The 13290-nt window shown below is 37.4% G+C and overlaps 1 protein-coding gene and 1 long non-coding RNA gene across 13 annotated transcripts in view; one reads left to right on the top strand and one right to left on the bottom strand.

Annotated features, from left to right (window-relative positions):
- magi2b (membrane associated guanylate kinase, WW and PDZ domain containing 2b) overlaps window positions 1-13290 on the top strand; it is a 738212-nt gene that overhangs the window by 470777 nt on the left and 254145 nt on the right. For all 12 annotated transcript variants that reach the window (XM_077515476.1, XM_077515479.1, XM_077515478.1 and 9 more), the window contains one exon: window positions 4855-5037. In XM_077515476.1, the coding sequence (XP_077371602.1) occupies window positions 4855-5037 (183 nt within the window). The remainder of the gene's footprint in view (window positions 1-4854; window positions 5038-13290) is intronic.
- Window positions 1573-3917, bottom strand: LOC144015461 (uncharacterized). The gene is made up of 3 exons (XR_013282711.1): window positions 3577-3917; window positions 3084-3238; window positions 1573-2016 (listed from the first exon to the last, which is right to left on the bottom strand). It is a non-coding gene; the product is annotated as an uncharacterized LOC144015461 (long non-coding RNA).

The raw sequence follows: 13290 nt of genomic DNA on the forward strand, positions 1-13290 counted from the left end.
ATGTATTCTAATGAAGATGTATAAAACCTACACAATTCAAGTACATTCAAATATCAAAAAGAACAACTTCATTTAGTAAAATACTGTTCAGTATTATTACATTTCAAACAATCAAATCTGGGTAAAACGCCACATTGTACATAAAATACGAGCGAACAGTGAATAATCAGTACCATTAATCACTTCATTCAGTCGTTTGAGAACCATGTCAAAGCACCACAGAAATGGCTCATGTTAACACATGACTCACCAGTTCGACTTTTCAAACGACCGCGACAGTGAAACAATGCAGTCCGGTGCTGGCAGTCGGCTCTACAAGTCAATAAGTAGGCGTTTAAGTTTCAACATAACTACATTCAAGATAGAGCTTTCTAAAAAACCCACCTCGATCCATAACAAACATTTCCACACGCGTTGCCTGGCTCCTTCCGCACTACTGACCATAAGCGGCTCTTATTGGTGGTACGTGCGGTCACATGACAGAGCGCGGCAATACATCAAAGATCATTTATAAAGGCAAGAGCGTACACTCAACAGGTCGTCTTGGTACTCTTGTTACATAAACGTTAAAATAAATAACATCATAGATATATTAACTAAGCAAGCATGAATAACATGACATGTTGATCCCAAATTCTCTCAGGGAACTTAACAGGTTAATTCTAGTTCTTGTTTCACATCTTGTATATATCATTGTTAAATCAAACAATACATACAGGTAATCTTTTCAATGCAGTTACAGCAATATTATCAGCGATAAAAGACAGTATCGCTTATAAAGAAAAGAAAAGAAAAGAAAAGAAAAGACAGCAACACTTCATAGTTGGGCTCAATGTGCTATAAACATTGCTCCATAAATCAGGCTAACAATTGTAATTACTTAATTCAGGATATCATTTATCTATTTATCTACACTTATGGCCTTATAAGGAATGTATGTCCGTTTGTTGAGTGGGTGGCTTAGTTGTACAGGTTTGGCGGCATCTGGTGGTTACTTTGAGGAACTACACCCAGAGGCCAAAGAATTATTCTCAGTCCTACAGACACCAATTGGTCTCTAACTAAGAATTGAGTCTAGCCCATTAATTTGTCATCTCATTTTACATGATATGGCGTTTCATCTGACCCTACTCAATCCACTCAATTCAACACATTACCACAGTCATGGGTAATGACGACGTCACTAGTACACTAGCACTTGTCTGTCGGACGTCCGTCCGTCCGTCCGTCCCGTCTCCCCGACAAACAAGTGCCGACGCGTGCTCTTGGCATCACAGCATGCGATGATCAGGGGGGTAGGCCCTGGGGTGAACCCCAAAAAAGTGCCTAGAAAATGAGTTTACTACAATGCACCACAAACCTGGAACAAGGCAAAATGGACTAGATGAAAATAGATGCATTCAGAGCCCAGATTATTATAACATATAGAATATTTATTAAAGTATCAGATTGTGTCATCACAGCATGCATTTATACCCCCCGCCCCCCACCCCTGCCCCCCACCCCTACCCCCCACTCAAAAAATATTAATAAAAAAATAAAATAAATAAAATAAAAATCAAATGTGCATTCACAATAAAACCTTTGGAACTTCATTGGAACAGCTCTCTTTTTTGGCAGACCAATTTAACAAAGGTCTGTGTTGTGGAAAAATGGAATACAGACATTTTTATTTTTGCTTGAAAAGTGTTAAAATGGAGAGTTAACATCTTGATAATGAAACAAACAAAATGGCAAATTTTACATAGATTTTACAGCCCTGCACTGTAAAGTGTCCTCGTATGCCCTGTGATTTTACAACCTGATGTTTTACCAGCTATTTGTTAGTGTCACTTTCTTGGCTTACGTCAGTAGACTCAGTAGTTGATGTATCTGATGAGTGAGGTCCCCTGTCTAAAAGTTTGTCAGTTGTTGATAATGTCTCTACAAAAACCATTGCAGAGTTGTTGCTGGAAAGGGGTGTGAAAAACCAGCTGGGGGAAATCACATCTCAATCTTCGTTTCAGTATATACTGCCTGAAATAGAAAATTAAAGGGAAAGATGAGCGCAAGATACACATATTCACATCACATTAGGGCTGCTCTATTATGGAAAAAAAATAATCATCACAATTATTTTGGTAATAATTGAAATCAAGATTATTCAAAACAATTATATTTTGTTCAAATCAAGAAAATATTTAAACATTTGAAAATAAGACAATTACAATCATATGAAACTATAATTATGTAAGTTGCTTTTGGATCCAACAAAATTTATAATATATATTATTATTATTATTATTGTTGTTATTATTGTTATTATTATTATTATTATTATTATGACGTTAGCAAAAATTTGACGTTGGGGTGCAGTAAGCTAGTTTTGACATGGGTGTGTGGTAAAATAACTCGTGTGGGCGTACCACAACTCAAAATTAGTATTATTAGTGCTGCAGCTATCGAATATTTTGGTATTCGAATATCCTACTGAAAATTCTAGTGAATAATCATATATTTGGATAGAAATAAAAATATACCTGTAGGCCTATATACTTTCTCGGTCAAAGAACAATTATAAATACAGAAGACAAAAAAAACACATTTGCATATAATAATTAACAACCAACTGGTTTTCATTTTTAGAGAATCAATTTTATTTATTTATTTATTTTTAACTTAAATTGAGCTTGTCAGCAAACTATTTTTTTCTGAAAGTGAGATTTTAGACAAATCAATTCCCATAGATTTCAGACAATGTTTTTCAGTGTGAAGATTTATACGTTAGCTGTAGTCTGAAGCGTCAAGATCCCCGTGTTTCTTAACACTGTTCACAAACCTCTTAGCTTGTCCATTCTCATCACATCTTTGTCAACTATAATTCTTTGACGGATTACTTGTTCACAAAAGAGTTTGTAGCTCTCAGCATAGGGTTGTCTGAAACACACCTACACTCACTTAACATGTGCAGAGTCATGCTTTCTAATTAATGCTGTCTTGAAATGTAAACAGAATACAAGTGACATATTGCTGACCAATGCTTTACTTTTGAAATGTGTAATTTTAGCAAAGTGACAATGAAATAGTGCAATGTAACAACTCACATTTGTTCGTCCCTGGTTGCTGTTTCTGTTGACTTTAAGAACCTTGTGTAATCTCTGAAACAAAACTGCACCTCCATTGTGACACAGTCTTTTGTCTTGAATATGAAGAAGAATGGAACAGTCTTTCTTCATCTCAGCTGCCTGCAGCAACCCGCCTTTAGACAAAAAAGAATTACATTATGTGTTATTGTCACATCACCTCTTTACAGTATATGCACATCACAGATTTAAGTAAAGTGTTTGTTGAGGTTGATGAGAGAGAGTTTGGGGAAAAGGGAGCGTGTAGCTGTGACTCTCTATTATGACTCTGATGGGCACAGGTAACTCGAGTTTGGTAACAACTGTTGGATTCACTCGATAAATCATTCAGCAGCTCGCGTTTTTAATAAACTATAGCCTTAAAACTTAACCTAGCAACAAATTATTTTCAGCCCTATACAAAATATCGGTCACATTAATAACAGAAATGGGCACGCGTGTGTGTAGCACATACCTGCTGACAATGTTTCTGCTTTGGCGAGATGATCCCTCTTCTGTGTGCCTTCCGATCCCAGACGAATATACTTTGAAATTTATTTTTACAAATGATGCAGATGGCTGGAAGGACGGGGCCAGCTGAAGCGATGGGCAAACCTGAACGGGAATGAAGTTTTTTCACCACTTTCTTTTTAACTTTTTTCTCCTTTCGCTCTTCTTCGCTCTCCGACGTTGTGGTCGCCATTTTTGATATGCGGTTGCTATGGTGAGGAGAAAGCAGCAGCTACCTGATTGGCTCATGTGACCTAAATCACACCACTACCGACCTAATGGCACTACGCCCACACCGGAGATCACTGCGCCTCATTGCAAAATAGTGCCGGGGTTTCACCACCGAAAATACAAAATTGGCAGGTTTTCAGAGGGTGAACTCCATGGATTCTTACTTACTACTAATAAATCTATTTTATGAAGTAAAGATTATTTAGTGCCCCTGGTAGTGGAGCGAAACTGAACGAAAACGTGTGTGACCTGAGGGCCTAGGGAGGATCTTGTCGGTTTCAGACTTATAGTGTGACAACACGTCCGGTCCACGACACAGAGCTAATTTAACGGGTAATCTGACAGCACGACTGTCATGAAAGACAAAAAAGTAGTGTAGTTTGAGCTCGGCACGGGCCGGAGTTTTGCAGGTTTGAGATTTTTCGGTTCTCTGTTCTAAAGATCAGGATCATTATCTGTTGTGTACTGAGAAGTTTGGATCCCAAAAGCACAGACACAAATAAGATTATATCTATTTATTGACATCGAGAGGCAGAACTCTGAGACGCTGTACACAGGACCAGGTGGACAATAATGCTGAGGCCACCAAACCGGACCCCCTCTAGGCTGTGCCTCGAAATTCTGTCCATAAAAGTTATGAACAGAATCGGTGACAAAGGGCAACCTTGGCGGAGTCCAACCCTCACTGGAAATGAATCCGACTTACTGCATTGCCGGTAGTAAGTTGGATTCGTTTCCAGTGAGGGTTGGACTCCGCCAAGGTTGCCCTTTGTCATCCCAAATATTTGACGCCAAATTTGCCATTATTGCTATAACAAAAGCAAAGATATGGGCCTCTTAAGTACAGTCGGCGGCCATTTAAAAAAAAAAAAAAAAAAAAAAGAAAGAAAGAAAAAAGTTATTTCTATGTCCCTTGGGCACTTCCATTCCATTGGATCATGAAATGAAGTCAAAAGTCAGTCGCTAAACCTCTCTACTATCACCTTCAGGCTTCTGTTTGTTTCCCTCGCAGAAAAGCCACTGTTCACGAGGGACCCGACCCAATTGAAAGGCACGTTTCTGTCTACGGGCCTCCAGAAGAGCAACATGGGGTTTGGATTCACAATAATTGGAGGTGATGAGCCTGACGAGTTCCTGCAAGTGAAAAGCGTCATTCCAGATGGTCCGGCGGCTCAAGACGGAAAGATGGACACAGGTACTTCAAAATTATCTTCAAGTTCCTGGAAATTGAAAATAAATGTCTTCTAAATTTGAAACACCACAGAGGAGAGTTGTTCAGCATTTGAATAATTAAAAAATCTGCAAGTATATAGGTGAGAATGATGAAAATCGATCTGTTCTCTGTGCTCTTGTGACATTGAGACGGTCTTAATCAGTGACCCCAGCCCAAATCCCCAGTCTGGCGGCCAAGTTGGACAAATTTTAGCCTTCTCACTCATTCTCCTTCTCTCTATAATGTGCGCACACTCACAGCCAACAACAAGGCACTCTGAAGTGGCCAGGCTAGCGACTGGACTATCTAATGGGAAATTTATTTTCTGGGGTGTAGGCATAGCTAGTAGGGCTGGGTCTAAAATATAGATATATATCAGTATCGAATCAATATTCCTTTTCACTGCCCAATATCGATTCATAAAACCATGAATCGATACTTTTAATACAACTTTTTTTTTACCCCGTAAATTAATATGCAAAATAGACCGATTAATCGGCCGCTGAATAGAATCGGCCGATTATTGGCCTTCGAACATCGGCCAAAACAATCGACCAATTGAGCTAAATGGCTGATTATTTTCCCCTTAAAACGCTATCAAAGAAAGGCGAAGTTTCCGACGCTATGAAAGTAACCTGAATGCAGGATTTAGCTGGCGTAGCATTTGCAACTAGCAAGTGTGTATTGTATGTTATTATGTTGTCTCGAAGCATACTTTAAGTTGTTTAATGACAGTGCTGTTGGAGTTAACTGTAAAACTAAATACACAATGTTAAGAATGACATCCACTGTATATTTAAATACAAAACACGCTTCGTTTTTAAAACAAGCAGGAAGTTAGCAAATGCTAGTTAGCATCGACTTCGGGGAGTGTTTTTCCTTCAAATAACTAATCGAATCAGGCCCCTTTTGAGCTGACCAAAAAAATTAACAAACGCTACCAAAAAGCAGAAGAGTAAAAATGTGTAAGAAAAAATAGAAAAACTAACAATAAGATATGACCACGAAAATTAATCTACCAAAAAAAAGACGCAAATCAAGCAAAAAAATAAAAAAAAATAATTTACCTGAGTCTGACGTCATACAAGTAAATGACAAACTAATAAAAATATGTTATGTTTCGGAATGACCGGATAGTGGATCCCAAAATTACAATACACAGAGGGAGGAAGCAAATTGGTTAATTCACCAAAACACGTGAGAATACAAACACAAAGCGCTGGTCAAAAGCCAGGACAAAAGGTTAACAAAAGGAGCTTGCAAATGCAAGGAGGGAACTTGAGGAGGGAAAATTGAATTGCAGATCGGTCAATTACAAATCAGAGTTAAAAAAAAAAAAAAAAAGAAAGAATAAAAATCAACCAGGAAAAACTTTGTTAAACCTGTGCAGCTAAGGCACTTATAAGTGAAGAAAACCTCACAGTACACCAACAAACAAAAATAAAAAGTTTGCATACTAAAATAATTATCTTAACTCTGTTTAGTCACAAATATACTTGTAGTGTGAAATCTGGCCTTATATAGTTGAACACAAAGCTGCATATTTGCAGGTAACCATGACTTTGTTAATTGTATGAATGGCAACAGAGGGACACACACAGGTTGCTTTTACCTTCAGTTATTTATTATGCCTGCCACTATATGCCACTGGCATAAATTGAATAATAATTTAAATGATAATACAATAATAATAATAATAGTAATATTAATAGTTATAATAATAAATAAACAAATAAATACATTACAGTGTTCCCTCGTTTTCCGCTGGGGTGAGGTTCCAAAAAATACCCGCAATAAATGAAATCCGCGAAGTAGTTAGCTTTATGTTTTACAACTCTTATAAATGTTTTAAGGCTCTAAAATCCCCGACCGCACAATTTATACACTTTTCTCATTGAGGCATTTACATGTTCTCACATTTCTCTCTTGTTCAAACATTGACAATGTTCAAACCTTCATAAATTTTATAAAATGGGTATATTACTGTAAAAAAATATGCAAAATTGCACTTAAAAAAAAAATCCGCGATACAGCGAGACCGCGAAAAGTGAACCGCGTTATAGCGAGGGAAGACTGTAATTAATTAGCTGTGAATAATATACACTTTCTTAACTCCACAACATATTGGATTTTTTTTTTTTGTGGTTTTGTTTTTTTAAAATCATCATACCGAACTGAACCGAAAACCGACCGCATAAAACCGAAAACCGAACCAAACCGTGGATTTAGTTAGTAAACCGTTCCGGACCTAATATATATGTATATATATGTATTAGGGGTGTGAATTGCCTAGTACCTGACGATTCGATTCGTATCACGATTCACAGGTCACGATTCGATTCGATACCGATTAATCCCGATACGAATTTATAAGTCGATTGTTGCGATTTTTTTTCATTCAAATTTAGAAAATACTAATCAGTAAGCTTGTAGAGTGTAAGATTTATATGAAAATGTATTTTTTATTTATCTGAAATTTCAGTCTTATAGAGGTTGTAATCTGTTTCATGTTTGAACAGCATTAAAATAAAATATTAAGGCTTAATGTTCCGTTCATATAACATTCTTCCATGCTCAAGGTGTGAATCCTAACCCGAAGTCAGACGTTTTGTTGAATATTTTTCCATTAAAAATGGAAGTTTAAAAATCGATTCACACACACACAAAAAAAAAAAAAAAAAAAAGGCAATGATGATAAGACGTTGAACAATGAACAATTCTGAGCTCTTAAAAAAAAAAAAAAAAAAGATTTTTTTTTATTGAATCGATTCGAGAATCGCGCGATGTAGTATCGCGATATATCGCCAAATCGATTTTTTTTAACACCCCTAATATGTATATACCCACAGTTTAACAAATCTTACCCCCCAAAAAAGGCAAACATTTGCCCAAAGAGGACAACAATCTGGAAAAAAATACACAATTTGGACAAAAATCAAGCAAAAATGTAAAAGAAAAACTATAAAAAAATCCAAAATATGGAACAAATCTGGCAAAAAGCCTTACAAAATCAGGCAAACAACAGCAACAACAAAATCAAACAAAAACTGGCAAAGAAATAAGAATCCACTCAATATAGATAAAAATCAAGCAATATTCTCAAAATTTGATAGAAATGTCTAAATCCATTTTAAATATACAAAAATTTAAAAAAAAATAAAAATCTGGCAAAAATAACCCCTGACAGAAGTAGGGCATAAACAACTAACAATAATCTGCCAAAAAAAAGAAGAAGAAAAAAAAGAAAACTGACAAAAAGAAACTAGTACTTGTGTCTGTTTGACTATGTGACCGATGTAAAATATGTGGTTTGACGGGATAAGTCGGCCATGCTCAATTATGGCTGTAATTGCTGTTTTTCCTTTGATTGGTTTCTATAATGGCTTACAAGTCTTTTCCATACAAATATTTACTGTAATTATGACTTTACTAATGCTTCAACATGAATTAGTGTTTGGTTCTGTTATATTCCAACATATCCACATATTCAATTCCAGTATGTTGTAAACCGACATGTATTTATGTTTCCGAGCTAATTAGCCTGCATTGTGCTTATTGATTAATCACGTTACCTCAATTTCACCAGAGTTGTTCTACAGTACGAGTTCACAAGCTAGTAATCAGTGTGGGCCCCTTGTACCTAAATTTATTTTTCTTCTACTTCTTTATTCAACTAATGAAGCGCCCCTTCTTCTGTATGTTGCCAACAGCTTGTTAACTTTTGAATATTTTAACTCTTCTGAGCCAAGCAAAGTTCATGAAGTGAAATTATGTAAAATGCTGATGTGAAGGAAGTTACAGTGATGCTGGTTAATGGACGACAGAAAAGTGATAGGGGTGCTAGGAATTGGTGTTAATTTAAAGCGGCAAGACAGCAAATATTTTTCGTTTGCAAAGATACCATTCTGCTTTCAGTATCTGTACTTGTGTTAGCTGTAGAAATGCTTTCACAAGCAATGCTGTTTTATGGGCCTGTTACTTTATTGTCGTTTCAGTTACACACAAAATGCACATGAAGCTTTATGAATTTTGTTATGCCTTTATCGGGATTAAAATGTTACATGTCGTAGTAGCTGTATCTCATCTTGTATGCCATATGTAATAACCTTTAGTGCCTTGAGATACAAGTGACCAGTCTTACAAGTTTTTCAAAATATCTGCTGTTATTCGGCTGACTTTTTTTTTCTTTTTCTTTTTTTTTCTTTGACGTGCATGCAAATTTGAGATATGTGCACTGTTTGTGTGTGACAAGCAATGGCTTATAGGGATGTAATGATATCCAAACATCACGATACAATATCACGATATGAAGGTCGCAATATTATTAGGATATCACAATATTGTGGGGCGTTGGCGATACTCAAAGAAGATCACAAAATTGTAAAAAAAAAAAAAAAAACACTTGTGGAATCTCAAAGCTTTGCCTTACGATCCTCGTTCCTATTAGTTAGCTCTTTACTTCTTAAAGATGGTTGCTGATTTTGATTTCATTATGAAGCAGAGCCAATTGCAATTCATGTTTTACTGTGCAGCAGTTAAGGAAATTCCCAAAATTTGGAAGTCTGCTTTGTTTTTCTTCTTCTACCATTACTGAAAAGGGGTGGCCCTAGTACTGTATTTTAAACAACTATCAACCTCTTTCGAATTTATCAGCACTGGCTAAAATTCTTCAAAGTCTTGTGAGTGATAATAATGGAAAAAGCTTCTATACAATGTTGGTGATTTTAGCTTGGCTGTTTGAATAATTCATTGATGATTTCATCCAAAACGTGTTTTATGAATTTTTACTTGTCTCACTCTCTACTGTATGTCTGTAACTTTGTGTTTTGTTGCTGTTGCCTGTCTTGGCCAGGTCTCTCTTGAAAAAGTTTTTTTCATCTCAACAAGACCAAACTGGTTAAATAAAGGTTAAATGAAATAAATGAAAAGGAAAAGTCCCTTTAGTTAATGGTAAGCAAGCAAAACACTGTAGACAGCCTAACAAATAACCCTTTTAGCAATGGATATTTGAACACAAGCAGTGGAGCAGCACATGTAGACAGACAATATAAATACAGACAGACAATATAACAATACTCAGAGGCGTTCTCTACAAACAAAAGCCTGTCAAGTGTGTATCATGTTTCCCACCCAGCTCGTTAGCATAGTTAGCTGATTAGCACTGTTTGAAAAGCTCCAAGAGCGCCGGATGATGGTGATGTTTGTCAAAGTCAGAGTGCTCATGGCTGTTTGTGCTTTGCACTCCCGTGAACTTGCGATCTGGCCTCACGCCCAGTCTCTCGCTCACTAACTGCCTAAACTGCTCGTTTAAGCCTTCTTCCTCCATCCTCCGTTCTTTCATTTTCATCTCATTCTCCCTCTCTCTGGCCTCCATCTCTCTCTTGTCTCCTTTTTTGTCTCTGTGACTTAGACTTCATTGTGTCTCCCCATCTTAAACTTGCCCTCTGCTTTTTCAGCCTCTATGTGTTTTTCTTCTTCATTATGCATCTTTGCACTTCTTGACTTTTATTCCTCCACCCTTCATCCCTCCTTTCAGGTTTGTCAGCTTTTTCCTCTCCGCCCCCTCTCTCTCTGTTCTAATTTTCTTTCTCCGCAACTTGCTGCTCTCCCCCCTGTGACATTGCCAGAGCTGCTCAGAGGTGCGCGCACACACACACGCACACACACGAGTGTCCCATGGCTGACATTAGCTGGCCTATTTGAGCTGAGCGACATTGCTCTTAGGGATTGTGCGTGATGATGCATGGGACATGTATGCGTGACTGTGCGTGTGTTCGTGCGTGCACGCGTGCATTCGCGGTGAGGGCCTCCAGTAGTGTGAAGTAGAGGATTTAAGGTGACGACATTCGTCATGGGACTGCAACTTTAAAGCAAAAATCCATAAAAATGCCCACAAATAAAACGACTGCAGAGACCATCCAGTGTTGCCTTCTTGAAGTATGTCAGTCCCCGTACATCACCTCCATTTTTTCTAACTCTTCTAACTCTATAGTCAGAAACTCAAGAGAGATTGTGTACTTTATTTAACAATTATATCCATGTGCAGTTGCTTATGCCACTTATAGCCACCCTTGTTAATCCAGTAAACTGATGTTCACTGCCATTTATTTCCTTTCAATTCAATAAGGAAAATTCAAGCAAATCCTTTGTTGAATTTGAATTTGATTTATTTAAAAGGGGACCGTGCATTTTAATAAAACTAGTGCTGTCAAACAATTAAAATGTTTAAAGCAGCTATATGGAAGATTTAAAATTTCAAATCACTACTGCCACCTGTGGCCGAAAACAAACTGCACGCAAGTTTTAGAATGTTATACAAAGCTGGCCACTTGACGGAATGAATTGATGAAATTGATGTCCACAGGACGTGCAGATCATCTTGCTTTTGTCGGTCGAAGTCCAGTTCTGTGCTGTACTCCAAAACGATGTGTAAATTACGTCAATTTTGAAACAACGTCAATATGCAGTCCCATATTGTAGTCACCCCGCTCGACGGACGTCAACCTGATTCAAGTCATTATTAGTTTGTCGCCCCCAGGCTAGTGTCATTGTGCGAATGGGAAATTGACCATTGAGAAAAAACATATAGACCCATTCACTGCTTAGTGTGATACGGCCGTGAATGTTATCGCCATTCAGTAGTAGCGTTCACATTCCGCTAGCATAATGTAACTACAATAGGTTGTTTTCACGGAGGAAAATAAGGCAATATTTAGCGTGATTGAAACGCCGCGGAATGGAAAGTCATTCTTTTCGATTTCATTCAACCTTGCTGGTTACGACCGAGAAGTGATTGATCTTGAGGTTACTGCTATTTGAAAACAACACGTTTTTGTTTTTTTTAAATGTCAAGATACTCGCTTCTTACCTTTTGGAGTCGAAAGAAAGCCAGCTGTGAATCACTTTTCTAATCCAAGTCCGATCTCAACTCTCTCCACCGCTGAAATGTCAAACCAATGTTCACTCTCGTTCTTGCCCGACGTCGGTCACTATCAAGTTTAGATTTTTTTTTTTTTTGTGGCACTTGACATTGTTTTCATTTTTTTTAAGCAGCCTTCTGCGGAGTAACAGCGGGTGTCTGGGGCAGCGAAAATCTGTACTAGTTCCGTCTTCGCGCGACAGGAAACAACTGACGAGGACGCGCATGACGTCACATCCGGCAGACAGAGGGCGGGAAATTCGAAGGATTCGGACCGGACGCTTCCGAAATAATATTGGCCAGAGGCTTGTAGGAGTACCCGTTATGAACAGCTAAGATGTTGATCTACTAATTAGAATATGTTTCAGTCATAAATGGTCAAATAAAAAGGCTATTGTTAAGATATTTTTTGGGGAAATCCTCCATATAGTAGCTTTAATCTGATTATCACACTTTTTAATTTTGATTAATCCAGATTAATCAGCTAAATTACTCGCGTATTCGCTTAATATAAAATAAATACAAAATGTCGTAATATTTTGACAACGCATTTTATTATCTGAATGTCATTTGCAAACATTGATGAAATGCATGTACGCAAATGCATGCATGCGTGTATTGCTCAAAACATAACATGTCTCATATCAATTGGGTGCAATTCAGCAATTATTAATGAATTAAACACAAATTACTTTTATCTAAAGTCCCGTCCGGGTGTTTTTTAAAGTGAAATTTACCACCGAGAACACCAACTGGAGTCACCCCGCTCATCTTGGAACAACAGGCGTAGGAAATGTCGTGCATTGACCTCATCACTGACCTGCACAGCCTTCAATGTAACCATCCGCGGTTACATTCAAGGCTCAAGTGCGGTCAAAAAAAAATATAGCGATTAATATGCATTAATACGTGATCAATGCGACATTTTTCTGTGATTAATTAATCTATTAACGCTTTAACTTTGACAGCCCTAAATAAAACACATAGAAATTCATCCAATCATCCATCCATCCATCCATTTTCTTGGCCGCTTATTCCTCACAAGGGTCGCGGGGGGTGCTGGGGCCTATCTCAGCTGGCTCTGGGCATTAGGCAGCGTACACCCTGGACTGGTTGCCAGCCAATCACAGCACAGAAATTCATGAGCTAAAAATGCCAGAATTATCCAGAAGGCTATTTTCCATCTATTGTCCCCTGGCCATGATGTTAAAAAAGTAATAAAATACAAAAATATAAGTACAACACAGACACACAATTAGTAAAAAAAAAAAAAACAAAACAAAAAAACATCCAATTGTACTAAACAGGTCCCGACA

The sequence above is a fragment of the Festucalex cinctus genome, chromosome 3 (genome assembly GCF_051991245.1).
Source record: "Festucalex cinctus isolate MCC-2025b chromosome 3, RoL_Fcin_1.0, whole genome shotgun sequence".
Classification (NCBI taxonomy): domain Eukaryota; kingdom Metazoa; phylum Chordata; class Actinopteri; order Syngnathiformes; family Syngnathidae; genus Festucalex; species Festucalex cinctus.